General features: G+C 38.0%; 1 protein-coding gene across 1 annotated transcript; it reads right to left on the reverse strand.

Annotated features, from left to right (window-relative positions):
- Nucleotides 1–12,088: 12,088 nt before the first annotated feature.
- Nucleotides 12,089–17,576, reverse strand: LOC146666023 (sterile alpha motif domain-containing protein 3-like). Its single transcript, XM_085411265.1, has 8 exons — nucleotides 17,297–17,576; nucleotides 14,779–14,974; nucleotides 14,451–14,609; nucleotides 14,205–14,292; nucleotides 13,185–13,391; nucleotides 12,749–12,920; nucleotides 12,547–12,626; nucleotides 12,089–12,442 (listed from the first exon to the last, which is right to left on the reverse strand). The coding sequence occupies exons 1-8, from the start codon at nucleotides 17,574–17,576 to the stop codon at nucleotides 12,146–12,148; spliced, it is 1,479 nt and encodes a 492-aa protein (XP_085267391.1). The 3' UTR covers nucleotides 12,089–12,145.
- Nucleotides 17,577–19,008: the final 1,432 nt, after the last annotated feature.

A 19,008-nucleotide genomic window follows, 5' to 3' on the forward strand; every position in this document is an offset into this window, starting at 1 on the left:
TTTCTGTTTTTTCTTTTCCTTGTTGTTGATGCTGTGTTAAGGATTTATTAATTGCATTATAGAGGGTGAAATTTATATGCTTTCCACATAAAAGCAACACAAAGATGGATGTTGTTGGCATCTAGCTGTTTTTACAGTGCAGCATTTTCATTACCATCTAGTCAATGAAGTCCATTTGTTTAATTGGTAGCAGTTCCTCATTTGCTAAGTCAGCCCTTTATCATTTGATTCAATTACTTAACAAGATGCTATCTTGATTTGGGAGGCAGTACATGCTCTAATCAGGTTATCGGGAATGTCACATAAAGTATAAACTTACAGCTCAGTGTCTGAACAATAGGCCCAGGTAATGCTGTAGTGTGCAGTGGTCAAGGTGAACACTAGGTGGAACCAAAACAACTCCAAATAGGAGCTGTGGGCCCATAAAAGTCAAGCCAATGAAGAGGCCTCTTTAAACTTCCATTCTCAGCTGCAAAAAGAAAAATGCCTGAAAAATGCCCCATTGCTTACTTCATTTATGACCTCATGGTCTCAGTCACTAGTTTCAGTTCTTCTTCAGTGAAGCAAGACGTTCATTTTCTTACATTTTGGTCACTTCTAATGCAAAATGGATGAAAAAGCAGAGTATGCTTTATGGCGGTCCTAGTGAGTGATCAGTGTACAAAACGAGAATGCACTGGTCTCCAGATCCATGACATCCTGACATCCATATTTTCTGTAATGTTTGTTTGCTCCCTGGACAATCTGGTGGCATGTTCAACCGTATAAGTGGGCTCCTTGCTATTTTATCTGGCCTGTTTTTATAGCTTGAAACCATTTAAGAAGGAATAAACAAGGCGTTTTCAAGGCTGTCTTGAAGTTTTAGAGGCCCCAAAAGGCTGCTGTGTTGTTTAGCCCTGCATAGGTATCGTGCAGTTATCGAGTTTGTGCCCCTTTATTGATCTCGGTCTTATTACAGGTGTGTAAATTCTTTAAAACATTTTAAATTTGTAATGTCATTTTCTGTCTTATCGCATTGTTATATATATTGTGATGCAAAAGCTTTCAAAGAAATCATTTTGTTTTATTGCGTTCAGTTTAATCCTTTTTACAAGCACCTTTGGTAAATTCTATTCACAAGACAGAAAGAGGATTTGGTATTTCACTGTGTACTGTAATATATGAGCTAATCAAGGTAAACATTATAAAAGACCTCTTAGAAAGAATGACTCGACAGGACATATGTTACTACAGCAAAAAACAACTAGACAAGGTGACAATAAGTCGATACAGCAAACACAAGCGACGACATTTTATATCTCGAGGAATGCACCGATAGCAAGGGTCACACACGGAGGTCATTTCTTTATATTTACTTCAACACATTAAGAATTATCCTTAAATAGTCCTGTGTAAGGTGAATGAACACAGCACTGCAGATGTACCAGACAGCACAAGAGAAATAGCAGCAAAGCAAGAAAACCTCCAGCAAACCGTATGTAATGCATACTGTGCACTCAGCCCTCTGCTGACATAAGTGGGCGGTAAGCTGAGACAGAAGATCATTATCAACAATATGGATTTGCCAACAAGTAAAAAGGTATGGTGCTTTGGCTTCAGGACCAATGTGGCTGTCATGTTACCGTAAAAGGTGGAAATATAGAAAAGTGTTTCAAGTTCACAGTAACTTATGCAAGACTGGGAAAATGAATGTATATGTGTGTTTCTTAAGGTGAATTGGCATCACAAACCACAACTTTTTTTTTTTCTTTTTTTCTTTACATTCAGTTTTAGATTTGCTTTGTTTGTGATTCAAGCCTCATTCAGTACACATGCAGGAAGTAAAAGACAGCACTGGTTTAAAGAGGACTTGACTTACATGTACATGAGCTTAAACTACCAACATGCCACTGCAGTCAACAACATGCTGAATGAAAGAAGTGGATGAGTAAACAAATATGCATAATGTTCTCCTTGATTCCTGCTGTGGCATGACAGTTCAGTGGCACGGTGGTTAGCCCTGTTACCTCACAGCAAGAAGGTCCTGATTTCAAATCTACTAACTGCCTGGGGCCTTTTCTGTGTTGTTCTCTCTGGGTCCTCAGCCTTCCTCCCACAATCCAATTAACTGATGATTAACTGAGGCAACAAGTCAGGTTTTTGCAGTGTACTTGTTTCATTGTTTCCTGAAAAAACCTGGCTAGTTGCTCGGAAAATGCACAGAAGTACAGGGTACTTACAGTGTAATTGTTTCATTGTTTTGAGGGTCTTGCATGTGACTCTATAATATGGCTCGCATTCCAGAAAACCTGATCTGTGGCCTGCAAAATGCACATAAGTACAGGGTACTTGCGCCTTATTTGCTAGTCGTGTTATAATGTTTTACCAAACAAAATATAATAAATGACTTTATATTAGCATTAAATACTTTGTTATACTAACGTAATTTGCGTGGGTTGGATTAACTCAATTAAATCAAGTTGATTAGTCATTAATTACGTTGGTCCAACTCAAATAAGTGAAGTTGAAATAACAGAATTGCCTAATGCTAAAATAAAGCAATTTAATAACATGGAAATCCTTTCCATGATTTTTTTCATGGCCTTTCAAAATAGCCAAGCAAAAATGTACTGACCCTCACCAAGTGCTTACAGCATCATTGTTGTACAAAGATAAAACAGAAGTGACTGCAGAAACTCACATCAGCCACAGGTCACTAATGGGCTGCAGAGTGAGGGTCAAACACCTGAGCCGCCCAATGGTGGGTGTATACAATAGAGAGAGTGTTGTTAATATATTTTTTACATATATAATCTATTTCTGTTTAACTTTTAATTTGGCTTAGTTTCCCGAAGGCCACATTACCCACCTTCTTCTGCTTCTAACAAAATTGTACTTCAAAAATGGCAGGGCAAAATTATGCAGGAAATATGTTATATGTTGCTTGGTGCTGATGTGCAGCTGCATTTTCACACATGGCCACCTGCTGGGACAAAGAAATGACACTAAATACCTCTTTCCAGCAGTGTGCCAGTGCAAAGCCAGTTCTGTGTTTCTGTTTGAGCACCAGCCCAGATATCAGTGGATCTGAGAACTACTTATTATTATGTATAGTATTATAATTTCCCTCGGGATGAATAAAGTATTCTGATTCTGATTCTGATTACCAGCAGAAGCTGGGGTCAGCTGAATTTTTTTGACTTTCAAAGTTAAGGTTCACAGCTGAAATCTGAAGCTATTTGTTTAGGTTTTTATTTATTATTTATAAAGCTAAACAGATATTCATCCCTCATTTTTGCTTTACTTCAAAGGGACACCTTAATTACCTTTAAAGAAATACAGATTTAAATATTTTCAGTGACATGAAAGCTGAGCAAATGGGCCCATTAATGAATTTCACAGAAATTCATTAAGCAAAAATAGAGGGTATTATGTGATCTGAAATTTGCTCCATAACATGATCATTATTCATTGCTTTCCTGCTCAGTATTGATCCATTACTTCATTCTCATCTAGTGGGATTAAAGTAATTTATTACCATCGAAAGGAGCCAGCTGAGGTGGTTCGGGCATCTGACAAGGATGCCCCCTGGGCGCCTCCTGGGTGAGGTGTTCCAGGCATGTCCCACCGGGAGGAGGCCCTGGGGCAGACCCAGGACACGCTGGAGAGATTATATCTCTCGGCTGGCCTGGGAACGCCTTGGTATTCCCCCGGATAAGCTGGAGGAGGTGGCTGGGGAGAGGGAGGTCTGGGCCTCTTTGCTTAGGCTGCTGCCCCCGCGACCCGGCCCCGGACAAAGCGGATGAAGATGGATGGATGGATGGATATTACCATTCCTCGGTGAAAATCCTGAGCACATATACTTAGTCTGACCAACTTTGTGCTCTTTTACTTGAAACATTTGCTTGCTTCATGAGGGAAAAACACATTACGCAAATGTGTTCGCATACACAAACATGTTGTGTAAATTAAAGCAAATGCCGGAGGAGCAGGCGAGATGCAAATGCTTGCAGCGTAATTTAGCTCCCAATTTGCACAAGCAAACAAACAAAATGCTCACCGTGTTCAATCGCTGAGAGATTAGGAAGAAATTTGCATAACACAAATCAGTTTCTATGTAAATAAGTTCATGTCTGTGGATCAAATCTGATCCTCATTTGCAAAATAATGGACATTTCACATCATCTTCAGCCTGATTGTCGATACTGAGTGCATAAAAAATGCAAATTGCTAAAAATATTTATTCACATTTACTTCTTATAAGTCAGATGATAATTTAGTGCACAGTCATTTTCTAGGTGGTCCATTGTGAAGGCTGTGAGTGCAGTAGATGGGCAATGCAGAAAATCTTAATTAATTAAGGTCATTTCCTTCAGGGAATAAAACGAAAACTGATGTACAGCTGCTCTGCTCGTGACTGACTGAGGACCACCAAAGTTCTGATAATACACACACACACACACACACACACACACACACACACACACACACACACACACACACACACACACACACACACACACACACACACAGTCACAAACACAGTCACACAAGCATTAATATGGACTAAATTCTGGCAAAGTCACAGGGGAAGACTTAAGCTGTTGTTGTGGTTGAATGCATTGAAAACAAATGTGTTATTTGCACACGTAGCTGCAGGTGCAATGAACTGGAATTTAACACATCAAATATTAGGTTTTTCCAGACAACCAGAATATGAAGGAGATTTGTTCAAAATCCGACAAATCCACACAGATCTTTTTAGAGACTGCACCAAATCTAAGGCACATGAAAGCCATTATACATTTGCATACACGTTCTTTTGTCCTACACTGATTTTTGTGTTTTGTTGTTCGTTGTTTTTACTGAAAGCTTCAGATACCCGTCACAATGATCTCTCTGTGTTATCCAGAAAGTCAAACGCACAGACAGCCAAGTAGCTACAATTTTCTCCTTATTTTTCTTTTAAGCCTCGGATCCTTGGATTGTAGACTTGTGCTGTATAACACCACTTAAGAAAACCAACTATGTGTGTTCCCTGTTAATTAAATAGTAAATATATAAAGATAAAGATAAAAGATTCAATCTGCTTGTTAAAAAAATTCCCAGGGTATTATTTGGATTGACGTCTTGGATTCCTGCTTTGATTTCATTATTATTCCAGTCATGTTACGCTTCAGTTCTTTGGTTCAGTTCTCATTCGTATTTTGATTTACTTGCCACTGTAGTGCTAGTTTTATTTTTTGTGATTCTGAGTCTTTGTTCTTGTGAAATTGATTTCTGGTTTCTATTCATTTTGTTATTACAGCCTCGTTGGGGCCTCGCTGTCTGCGCTCTTAACACACTCAGGCTCAAATTAAGTTTTTGTTGCTAATGCACAACCAAGTCCTGCAGTGGTACTTCTGAGTAAAAAAAAACAACTCATAAAATATGTATGTGGGGTAATCATGTTGTTAGTTCTTAACTGTTGCAAATCTGCAAGGGTTAATGTCACGTTCATGTACTTGTGCCCTTTGTGCTTCACTGTCTTTTGTTTGTTTACTGATGACTAATGACCCACACCCTTTTTCACACCTTGGCTCATGTGATAAGGCACATGATCAATGGTGGGTCAACAACCCTCTTAACTCCCACTTAAATACACCTGACTCTCCACCATTGGTCTTAGAACTGAAGAAGCGTCTCAGATGAGAGGTGAAACATCCTCAAGAAACTTAAATCCAGTCATCCAGTTTCTTTCCAAGCTCCTTAGATTACCATGACCTGGATGACTGAGAACCTACACAGACATATTCCTGCTTTGCTTTGTTGCGTATGTCATATCCTTTTGTTCTATACTTTCTGTCGTGCTGCTTATGGTCTTGGCCTTAAATTGGATTTCAGGCTCATGGGTTTGATTTTGCACTGCAATAGACTGGTGACCTGTCCATAATGTAACCCTCCTTTCATCCTATGACAGTGGGGATAGGCTTGAACTCTATATTGGATCTATTTTGTATCAGGCAATAATCTGATATTTGTACAACTACATGCTAACATTCTGACTAAATATGGAGGTCTCTCACATTCAGCATTTTTGATTTATGGCCCAAACTGTCTTAAAAATGTATCTTTACATCCATGATACAAACAGTGGCGTGGAAATCCCAGTACATCAGCAATCCATTTGACAAAAACAACTTATCACCTTTCCCATTCTGATGCTCAGTTTGAACTTTAGCAGGTGGTCTTGATGACGTCTACATGCCTAAATGCACTGAGCTGCTGAAATGTGATGGGATGACTTCAACACGTGTACCTAATAACCAACTGGCTACTTATCTTCTGCATATTTGGACACAAAATCTTTAATATGAGCCTTTTTAATCAGAAGCAGGAACATTTGTTGGGATTTTTTAATGAGTGCTAAAAATCATCGCCAAAAAACTTTTCTTTCTTTTTTTTTTTTAAAATTATAGCATAATTAAAGGCTTTAATTTAGTTTCTCTCAATGTTATAAATCTGTGTTCACTTTAATTTTCATTAACTTTGTGTTCCCATGTCTATCCAGAATTCAAAATGGTTTAATGTTGCCTAATTGCAAATACTGCTCTAACAATGAGAACAATAATGTTCAACTCTGGTCCTGGAAGGAACTAAAATATCATCAACACAGCACCCATGTCTCTGCGGGACCAGCTGAAACTTAGAGCGACTTGTGGTCCTTTATTTGGACAAGTTAAAGCACAGATTAATGTTTTACTCTGCATCATTATTTATTATACAAGTCCTAGAACTGCAGCCATGAGTAGGTTTTGCATCATTAGCCTCCCTAAAAACTGTGTTTTGATAGTAAGTAAGGAAGTTGTATATTAATTATGATCTTTACATGTTTCACTTAATATGATACTTTCTGGCATTAATTGAGTTGAAAACCAGATGTTTATTAGGCATTTCACATTTATTATACTTGCTAATTAGTTGAACACATCTGTTGCTGGGAGGCACAATGACTAAATCATACAGTACTGTATGGTATTTTACAGTCCTATTAATCAGTATGTTCATAAAAATTAATGGTTTCAGAGAAAATTCAAAGATAATGCTGCCTATTTTGAAAGGGCAGAGAGAAGACTGGAGTACTGTAGCAGTCTAAGGGTCCATACAAAAAGCTTTCCATGCCACAGATGGTAAAAATTAATATAATTTAGATATAGTCTACAAAATTAAGCAGCAACAACTATGGTAAGAAGTGGCATCAACCCCTGGCGGTGCCAAACAGCTACATTAGGTTGAGGCGTCACCCCAAAACAGCAGCACTCGCCTCTGTAATGCTCTGGCTTCTGGAGGGAGCCAGTGGTGCCGCAGCTAGCTGCTGCTGCTGTGATTTAAGCCCCTGCTATGATTATTCTACATTCACCAGCTGTCGTTTATCTGTCATTTGGTGATGGGCAAGAAACGGCTTTTTAAACCCTTTTCTCTCCCCCCCTTTTTAAAACCTCAAACAGCTGCCTCCTATTGCCAAAAAGGCATAAGTTTGATGAGAGGGATGAAAAATCACTTTGAGTGAACCCTTTCTCATCCAAGTAGGCATGTGCTCCATTGTCAGAATGAAATTATTGATCACCGTTGCTTTAAGTCACCAGCTGAAGCTGAGCTACCCTGAAGAGATCATTATGGTTATTTTGTCGAAGCTATGAGAGCTCCTTCAAGAGCCACAGTACGATCATGTCTTAAAAAAGTGCATCGCCCCTTTAACATTGAGCAGATTCCATGGAAGGCAAAGAAAGAAAATGTGGTGATAAAATCCTTCAAATAAAAGAAATAAACCTCTCATTTAATATTTTCTTCTTTACTACACCAGTATTCTTCCACATGTCCCTCACAAACTGTGCGGGTTGTTTACATCAGGGTGTGATGCAGCATTTGAAGTGATTTTTATCCTGATGAAGTGAACACAGAGTCTGTGCGTCTTATGAGTCAGATAAAGGTGTTTTGAGACCCCATCAACTGAGAACATAACAAGTCACGAGTGCTGTGATACTTCACCTTCTGTAAGATCAATGATGATGACCTCAGCAATCATATGAGTCACTTCACATCAGAACCGACGTGAGCTGGGTGTCAGCAAAGCCCTTAGTTTTCCTCCTGTGAGTTTCACACTTGTTCTCAGTTCTTCTGAAGTACATATGTCCCCTTGTACTTATATTTTAAATTCCTTTTAAAATGTTTCTATAGGTCTCTTTTTCTCATTTTGCAGTCACACATTGTAGAGAGATACTTTAGAAAATATATAGATTATGATTCTTTAAGGGCTGTTTCTTTTTCATTTGTATAAAATAAAATAAAACACACATTTTAAATGTCTCTATATAAACCTCATCACACATGCAGGTATGTTCAAAATCCAACAATCTGGAAACTCACCAGCCACTCTATTAGGACTCTTTAGCACTGGGTTTGACAGTGCTAAAGAGTCCCTAATAGAGTGGCTGGTGAGTTTCCAGATTCTTCCTGTTTTCCTTCCCACTTTCACCAAGGGATTGGTCATATGGGGTTGTCTGATTGTTGGGGTTAGTGTCCATATTATTGTAGAGTGTTACATTGCAATTAGAGCAGGGCGATATGGCCAAAAATATTTATCACGATATATATTTGAAAATTTGCGATAACGATATAACTGACGATATAATTGATGCGAGACAAAATACAACTCCACAACATTACTAGCGCAAAAAGACAACCTATCATTTATTTTCACTTAAACAAGAAGCTGGTTTTTATGTACATTAAAGCTTTATAAAAATGTAACAGTGCAAATGCAAATTCCTTGCTGAAAGTTTAACCAAAAGGCATTTCCAGTAGAAATGGGATGACATATCCTGAGCATAACCATGTATAATATCCACTGAAGTTAAAAAGAGGTGCTTTGCAACATTAAACTGCAGTGTGCAGTACGCATTTTTCGGACCATAAAATGCACGGGATTATAAGGCACATTAAGCGAAACAAAGCAGTCAGATAAATCAAACTTTATTAAACTCATTCTTCTTGCTTCCTCCACTTCTGTACCATTGATTCATTAATGTTGAATTCTCTGGCAGCTGCTCTATTCCCATGTTGTTGCAGTATATTAATGACTAACCTTCTATTGTGGATGGATTATCTCAGTTGTTCTCCTGACTGAAGTTTGGTCCGTTTACAGCACCCTGCCATGCGATTGCATTTGTCTCTAACCATGAGGAACCTTCACGTTAACTTTTATAAGTGGAAAAGTGTTAGTGTTCGTCCTCCAGCTTCACTGTTTATGTTATGCTAACATAGCTGTGCCGCTAGCGATCACGTAGCACATCATTATATACCAGCTAGCCCAACTTCAGTAACCCTACAAACGTCAATGCTGTTTAGTTTCCTGTCTTCATTTATGTTGGAAGTGATAGCAGAGCTGTACGTTTGATTTTTTTCAGAACTCTCTCAGTCAGAACATGCAATAGCATGCTTGGGTAACTAGCGAAACTAGCGAGCTAACTTCCGCTAGCTTCCTGCTAACTTCTAACTCCGTTAAATGTAATACATTTTGTTTTCATGGATGCCTGGAAGTTAAACTTCATAGTTACACCTGGTAAAGCAGCAATGCTGATCGTTTTATTAAAGATGAAAGAATTTAGACAGTTTTTAAGTCTCAGTGATGCTGCAGTGTTCGTTTGACCTGAAGAATACGGAGTTTAGGACCCAGATTACTCCCAGATTTAAGGGCATCTTAGTCCGACGGCCGCTTGCATGTTCTGCAAAAAAATGTGCTTTGTCGTGTATCTGACGGACAAACACCAAAGCAGTTCCACATCACTGAAGTTGCACCATTTTTACAAACCAATTCTGGTTCATCTGTTTCACTCAACAATCGGCCATGTGCGTACGAAAACAAAGGCACTGCGCATGCGCGTTTTACTCATCCCGATATTTCATTTTCCTATCGTTGCCTAACATTATACCGGTATTACCGTGAACGTTATAATATGGCCCAGCCCTAATTGCAATATAAAGAACCTTGAGATGACTGCTATTGTAATTTGGGGATCATTAAATAAATCTGACTTGAATTGATTTGGTCACTCTAATCTGACATCTGGCATCAACAAGGTATTTTCTCCCAGAGTTTCTGAAATGCTGTGAAATACTGAACGTAAACCTGTGTGGTACCAACAGCATTCAAAGTCACTTAAATTGTTTCCCCATTTTGATGCTCAGTTTGAACTTCATCAGGTGGGCTTGACAATGTCTACGTTGGCAGACAGCCACTGTGGCGCCATGACCAGGTTCTTATGGCAGTGGCTAGACTTATCTATTAATAGCAGCAAACAGCATCATGATTCAAAGAAGACAATATCAACTGTCAAAGCCTCAGAGAAACCAACAAACAAATATAGGCCATTTCACACAGCCTTGGACTGGCAGTTGGAAGTATATCGTGAAAAGCAGTTCCCAGAGCTCACTGTTAAAACTTCAGTCAGACCATACTTGATAATTACCTCTGAAGTTTCAAAACATTTGATCACAATGGAACTCACGGTGCCTTGGAAAGAGTATTTCAAACAATACCTTGAGAAGAAAACGCACAAGGTACCAAGACCTGCAGGAAAAGTGTAGGAACAGGGACAGGAGGACTTTCTGTGAGCCAAGAGAAGGAGGATGCAGAAGCTTTGCAGGATGCTCATTTTGCAAAGTTGAACATTACAGGAGCTGCTGGAGGGCCATTCAATCTTTGACTGAAGCTGCAAGGAAAGCCCATCCATGGGCTGCCGGTGAGTCACAACTTTCCTACATTTAAGCAACAAAACTTGCAGCTAAAACCTAAGTTAACATTAACAACACGCAAGCAATACTAATTTATTAATGTTTATAATTTCTTAATAAACCTGTAACAACTAATTTCGGCCGCGTAGGTGTAGGATTACAAACTGCAACCTCATTATAGTCACTTGAGGTCAAAATAAATGCATTGGCATTGTTTTGTCCCTTTTGTGTTTCCAAATTGTGTGAACACTGCTTGCAGTCTATAATTCCTGAGAGAAAATGTCTTGCCCTTTAGGTGCTTTATGTTCTGTGTGTTTAGAAAAGCAGAGGCTGTAAACGATGCACTGTATCGCTGGTGGGAGACCATTACAGTAAAGTTGTGGGCCAGACATCTGAACAATGAGCTGAATTGTGAAAGTTCGTTGCAGGAGGGAGCAGCAGACTCAGATAATGATGGTCTGTCGGTTTGTCACTGACAACACTGAGTGGGTCTCTTGCTATATAAAAATATTGATTATAGCTGCTTTAATAAAATTTGGATTCAGCTCTGCAGCTGTTTCCAAGAAAGTCAGGGCTTAAATGCTCCATTGGAGCTTTTTTCAAATGAAGAAAAAAGTAATCATGTGGTTGGACTGACTCCAGCAAAAGAGACTTTTCAAAACTACACACTCAGAAATTAAAGTACAGAAATGTACCTATAGGGGTACAATGGCTTGTCACTGGGGTGGTACCCTCTAAGGTACCGTTCTGTACCCTAAACTGTGGGTACTGATTGTACCCTTGTAATTTGTACCTTTTACACGTCAAACCTGTACTTTAAAGGGCAAAATTGTACCCTTAGTATAAAGTACAAAAAAGAACCCTTAAAAGGAGTACAAAAATGTCTTTCTAAAGGTTCAGTATCTACACACAGACTTCCTATATTTTTCCTCTCAAGATTTGAAAAATTGAAGATACAAAGTCAAAAATACTTGTCACATTTATTACCTTCTTAAATACATTGCTTAACTGTTACATACAAACTGTTATCAACAGAGTATGTGTCATAAGCTGCAACATCAATTTCCTGTCCAGGTTTTAGCAACGTCCATTCACTATCAACTCTAACACTGTATGAATGAAAATGGTTGTCATATAACAGAGGAATGAGAATTTTTCCACAAAAGACCCACATTGTGTCAATATTAACACAACACCTGTTCTCTGTGTTTCCTATACACATGTCGTCTGAAAGATTCATATTTTTTGAAGGAAGAACAGCAGTCACTGAGTCCACAGGTTATATCAAAATTGGCATCATGGGAATGAATAAGTCCTATGTGCTGCATAAGCTTTGTCAAACTAAAGGTTCTTCTGCCACATTTGGAGCACTGATATGGCTGAGGCATGGTGGTCAATACAGAAGATTTATTTGTCTGGTGACTGTGATTGGCAGAGGCCGGTCCTCACCCTCATCTATTTTCACAATGTACTTTTGGAGAAAAATCAGGGTGTTCTTCAGATGTTTTGGATAAGCAAGGTTGAAGACAAAATACAAGCAGAAAGAAGAGATGATTCCTTCAAAAATACACGAGCGTCTGCACACTTCACTGCCATCCAACTTCACAATGTTTGGAGCGCTTCTGGAGAACACTGGTTTCCAGTCTTCATGAAGTAGCTGAACAGTTGGATAGGGGGTTTTAGGATGAACCTTTGAAGTCAAAAAAGAAGGTAGAGGAAAGCAATATATTAGTCTCTTAACAAAAGATACATTTGTTTTCCTTTTATATAGACTAAATATTTTAATACACACACCTCTCCAAGTATGACAAAGAGATCCAGTTTCTCCTTGAAGACGTATGGCAGGAATAAAAGTGCAGCCCTTGTGTCAAGATCTGCCAAAAAACAACAAAACACAAGATCACCCATGCATTTTATCTGGCATTTCCAGTTACCTATAAAAATTATATAAAATGGAAGCCTTGAAGTTAAAAAAAAAAAAAAAAAAAGCAAATACCCGGTAGGTCATCAGTGAGAGCCTCCTCTCTTGCATCAAGGTAGAGCTGGTAGAGTGGGGTTTTCCCTTGTGTAAGGTCAATCACCTTTGCTGCAACACATGAGAGCCCTTCACGAAATCGCTGGCTTACATTACCCGTTGTTGGTTGGATCCACCCGAGTTCGTTGCACAGCTACAAGTAAAAAATTCATTTTCAGTACAAAATAACAGTGTATGAAAATGAAATAATCTAAAGTTGATATTAATTATGTATGGTGCTGCATAATTATTTTTTTTATAGAATTTAACAACAATACTGTAAGAAGTTACATGAACATACAAAAAAAGGAAAGAGGGACAGATGAAGAAAACAAGGTCAAGGGCAAATAAAATTTACTACTATAAACATGTTAAATGTGACAGCTATTTCCAAGTTCAATTCAGCTTTCTGACTTACACCAGTAGGCATCCCTAAGAAGGGGTACTTCTTCAACACATCCTCCACAGGCATACCATTTGCAATTTCTTTCTGCCGCCAAGCAAACGTTTGCTGCACACGGTTATGAACCACCATGGTATCTGGTTGCATCTTCTGATATTGGCACTGTAAGACCTTTAAGTGGGCGTCTATGGATAATAAATCCTCTCCTTGGACGCATGGTCCCTTGAAAGAAAGCAAGAGTGAGAAGAGAAAGTCAAAACAGATTAGAAACCCAACATAAGACTAAATATACAATTAGAGCTGACACGATCTGTGCATCACAAAGAACTCGTATCGGTTAAAGTTAACCGATACCATGAACCAATATTTAAAATATGGAAACTCTGAAATAATTTCACATAAAATCTTAATTGTTAACTTGAAATTTTAGTTTTGGAGTCATATTTAAATTTTTTTTTTTTTTTTTTAATCTAGTTCACCCTCTTTTAGCGCCTTCTAATTAATAATATTTTGTGAGGTAGAAGTATTAGCATTGGTACTTTGTATTAGCAAGTGCTCTAATCCAAGTATTGGTATTGTTTCGGTTTGAAAAAAAAGGGGTACAGTTGCATCCCTAATCCTTAGTTTTAGATGTAATAACAGAGGCAAGAACATTTTATAGCTCAAGATGTCCCTCACACCAACCTGACAAACATTTCTCTGACTTGTTCATTGACATTTATTAGGCTGCCCTCTCCTCGTAGAACCAAACTTCTCCTTACAACGCCTCACTGCCTCACTGTCGACTAGTGGTGCCCGCTCTGATTTGAATTTACGTCTCAAAGACATATGCCATGTGTGCTTGTTGAACAGAAACATAAGTTACTGTAAAAACAATCTACACAAAATACACCCAACAAAGAATCAGTAAACATACTTCATACAAACCTACTGAGAGGCTACAGATTGTCTTACTAACAAAACAAGATTGAAAAAAGCTTCACTTTTACTTTGTAATCTTGAAGGAACCTTATGCAAATTTTAAATTTAACTTACATAACCATTTCCCTCACGATCCTTGAGGAAAGGATACTTCATTACCAGCGTCTTCACAGCTTGCACATATTCAGAATTTGTGGGATACCTGTAATATCAGAAGAAACATAAGTGTTAGAGCAACTGCTGACAAACAAACTTTATCAAGTGTCAGTTATTGTTTCTTAGTAATGTAGCGTTTATTTTCAATATGACAGATTCAGCTTTTTCTAAAGCAACAAGCTAACATTACCCTGATTAACTTACATAGTATACTGTGCCACAGCTTCATATAGAACTCTGATTATTGTGTGTCTGTCCCTTGGATTTTTATGGCACGGTTCTTTGTTGTCCAGTTTTAGTTGGAGATTTTTGGGAAATCTTGGAATTTCAAAAGAGGCTGGTAGTCTCAAAGTATTTTCATTGCTGTGAAAACAGTTAAGCGTTTGTTTTTATTGCATGAATTGAAGTATAAAACACTACAGTAACAATACATATGGTAGAAACAATGATCATATTAACTAAATCCTAAAAGTGCATAACGGCCAACATGTATGTTTCAGACATACTAACTTCATTATAAATAAGAAAATACCTTATTGAAGTTGACGAAGTAGATGGTTGCCAGTCTTCTGGAGAGACAGTCTGTAGAGTCAGCGTCACTGAAGATTCCTTCATCCTTGACACAAATTGGTTGAATTTAACCTGCTTTTTGAAGGATCCTTGGAAAAGGTATGCAACCATAGTCTCAGTAAGACCGCAGTCAACTGTGTCACCATCAACCTCATTGTCTGCAAGATAAATGGTAGTACAAACTCTAAATTCCATGTAAGAATATTTATCACCACATTTTTACATGGGTAAAAACCGTATATCACACACATTAAAACCTTTTGTACAACTTCTTTCAGTTCAAAGAAATATTCATTTAAAAAAATCAGTAAATTAAATAAAATAAAGCAAATCTTTAGAGTGAATCCTCTTGATATGCAAAGTTTTCATTTTTAAATTTAGATGTTTGTTTGGGACTACTGGACACAGGAGAGCAGAGTCTGAGCATGCTTTTGTGCCCTTTCAAGTTTGGAAGAAAAAAAAAGACTAGAATGCTGTAATTTGTTAATATTCACTACTAAGGTGACTCCTTTCTCCAGATTTCCGACAGTTTCTGCCGTCTGTTCTTTCAGACCGATTACTTATAGCGATAACACCCGCAGGACCGTATTACAAGCTCAGATTACATGCTGAAAAAGTTCCCACATTGCTTAAAACGCGACTATCAAACCCCAGCTGCGACACCCTTGTTATATTTTAAACAAGTGCGGTGTTAAGATATTTCCTTTAGACGTTATATTCAGCCGCCCATGTGTGTTGATGGCCTTGGAATGGATGTAAAAACGTGATTTTATTAAACCATTAATTAGAGCTGGGCGATAGAACGATAACGATATGTATCGCGATATAACTTTTACTCGATAGAGAAATTAAGCTATCGCGATAGACCTCGCCGCTCTTGTCCTCTTAAAAAAAAAGAAAAAAAAGATCAGCCAATCCAAATTAAGTAGCGCAGAGCCGAACCAATCACAGCCGCAGCGTCACGTCGCGTGACTTGTAACGTACAGCACAAGTGCCAAGCACATGTGTTTGTTTGGGAAGCAGCCAGCGGGTAATGGAGGAAATGAGTGTGCCGACTAGAAAAATCAACCGAGCGTGACCGAAGAGAAAACAGATGATGGTTCCAACGCCGAAGAGATTGTCGAACGGAAGAGCCATAGAAGTTCCGTAGTGTGAAGGTATTTCGGCTATTTCAAGTCTGACAAAAAACAGAGTAGCGTGCACTGTAAATTGTGCCGAAAGCAAGTCTGGAAATACAATGAACTGGTGCATGCGTCACACTGTGCGCCACGTTATTGTTTCGGTGAAATGAATTTCTACAATACTGTTAATTCTACTCTCTGCAGTGTTTAAATGCTTACATATACACACAGTTACTGTCCCTCCACACATACGACTCGGTTCTGCTTCTATGCCCCAGCTTTGTTTACTTTTTCCCACCGAGGCTTCTAGACTTCTGATTGGCCAATATTTCTGCACGGTTAGGAATCTAGCGCCACCTGCTGCTTTGGCATGTTCATAGCAGCGTTTTCCTTTATTTCTGCCTTTATGTGTGGACGGGATTATTTTTTAAAACGAAAACGGAAAATCTCCGTTTTCAAAAATACCCGTGTACGTGTGGACGTAGCCTCAGTCTCTGACTGGAAGCGCTAATTCGTCATTCGGCTTTTGTCAGACTAAAGTAACTGTTAAAACTGTTTGAAAAGCTCAGCTATACAACAAGGAGAGATTGAGAATTTCCTTTTAGTTCTCAGTTTATTTGATATTGACAAAAGTTAGTCAGTTTTGTCTGTTCTTCTGTAAAACAAACTAAGATTTATTTTTAGAATTAATATTTTGTTTCTAAGTGGAATTGACAATTTAGTCTGTTTCATTTGTTCTATTTTGAAACTTAAACGCTTTAGCGGCTGCCTTTTGTGTAGTTTGCAATATTTGCCTTTATTTATCTGAAAAAGTCTCATGTTCCTTAAGTACATCTACCCTGTTGAACTTATTATGGGAAATAAATATTTAAATAAAAACAAGCTGCTGATTATTTCACATTTTACTTGTGAGCAACGGCACATTTAAATCTTACAAATATAGTTATTTGGCTTATATCGTGATAGATATCGTTATCGCCTGAAATGAAAAAAACATATCGTGATATGAAAAAATCTCATATCGCCCAGCTCTACCATTAATACACTAACGGTAAACTGCATTCAGCTACCAGGGAATCAAATTTCGCGCCATTCCGCTGCGCAGGGGTTACCGAACCCATAGACTGTGGCCGAACCACATATATAAGTTCAAACTTATACAAATACTATGTGTACACATTTTTCATTTTTCAGAACTGTGACCTCAACTTTACACATGAAACGTTTGTAAAAACGTTTGTAAAAAGACATAATTTGAGCTAAGAGAGTGCCGAAACTAGCTAAATTGCTAATATACGTTAAGCTAGGCTAAACCAATAATTAGTAATTACGCTACATTTTTCTTTAAATAAAACTTACCTCTGAAATGCTGAGCTTCAGCTTCGGTGACATCTAAGCCCCACTCTTGTATTTTTGTTAAGAGTTCCTCGGTTGAAAGTGAACAGAGCACACCAGGACTTGCAAGTTCATAATCCATCTCCCTCCGTTGATAAAACAAAATGGCACCTGCTGCATTTACAGAAAATTCTAGAATCCACCAGCTATTCGTTGAGTTTCTTCTTCTACTTTTTGTTTGATGTTGTGAGGATGGGCTCAACTCGCACTCCGAGTTCAATAAGGGTGCTTTTTTGCAATTCATCCAAATAGTTATACTTTAAAAAAAACACTCTCTTAAAAAAATTTTTAAATGCATTTTTACTTTTTTTTCTTTCAAATAAATTCATTGTTCTTAAAGCAGCTTAAAAATAAGGGGGGGGGGGAGGGGTTCAGGGAATACAAAAACAACAACAGCAATGAAAATAATAAAAAATAAAAACACTAAAATATATGCTTATATCAATACAGTTGCAAATAAATTACTGTCAAAAAGAATAAAAAACAAAAAACCTCTAATCAAAAAGAGCTTAATCAACCTGTACTTTATCTTTTGAAAGAATTGGTACAAATAAGTACTTTTCACAATTAAGGAACATGTATGTACCTTTCAGACGCTAAAAAAGGTACAGATAGTTACCCCGAGGCAGAGGCGGAGCCAGACATTTGAAACACCCGGGGCTTAGCCCAAAGAGTAGTATGCATGTGGGATTTTTTTTTTTTTTTTTTTTTTGGGGGGGGGGGGGGGGGGGGGGGGGGTGTGTAGAAATGACTGAAAGATTAATAGGCTCTGTTCAAAAAAGAATGACTTCATATAGGGAAAAATATATATCACATGTGCAGGACACCTTAAACTAGTTTTTTAATTAAGCAGCAAGGCAGAACAAGGTCAGGGCTGTATCAAGACACGAGGACTAAACCCCAATTCAACCAGACCCAGAACTGATCCAGAATTAAAACAGGACTACAACAGTTCAAAATCAGGACTACTGAGGACTTAACCAAGACAGAACCAGAATCAGAACTAGATGATAGCACTAAAAATCATCATAGACCTGCACTACACTTATTTTTTAATTCTACCAAAGTACAATATTTAGATTGAGAAAAGTTTATATAATTATTTAGCCTTGTTGTGCAAACAAGCCTGCATAACTTAATAAATACAGAATTTGAAAAATAACAAACCTAAAAAGAAACACTAGGTACGAGATACATGAGGACCTATGATACGGTGATACTTTTGGTAAACAACCATTTGACTAACATGTGTGTCTCACCTGCTCTTGTTCATCTGTTCTGTCCTCGTTCTCCTCTCTCTCCCTCTTTGTGCTGACAATCATCAAATATACAGTTGAAACCAGATATTTACTCTTCAGATAAAAACACTTTTTTAATTGTAACATCAAATCAGACTAAATGTTTATTTTTTTAGATTGATAAATATAAAAACATATTTGTTAACTTTAAGAGTAAAGAGAGAAACTATCTGTATTTCTTAATTGCAAATGGCACCAAATTGTATTCAAACTTGAGCCACATTTATGGAGCTCCACAGTTCTTTTCCTGGTGTTTTGGTTGATATCTCTTGATTTTCCCATGTCAAAGAAACAGGCTCTGTGTTTTGCCTTATATGCATCCACAGCTGTGCCACCAGTTTACTCACATGGACTCTACTAACCTATCAGAAGCTTCTT

Source organism: Rhamphochromis longiceps, linkage group LG7 (assembly GCF_057381845.1).
Source record: "Rhamphochromis longiceps isolate RC_006_pf linkage group LG7, R_longiceps_female_GT1.1, whole genome shotgun sequence".
NCBI lineage: Eukaryota > Metazoa > Chordata > Actinopteri > Cichliformes > Cichlidae > Rhamphochromis > Rhamphochromis longiceps.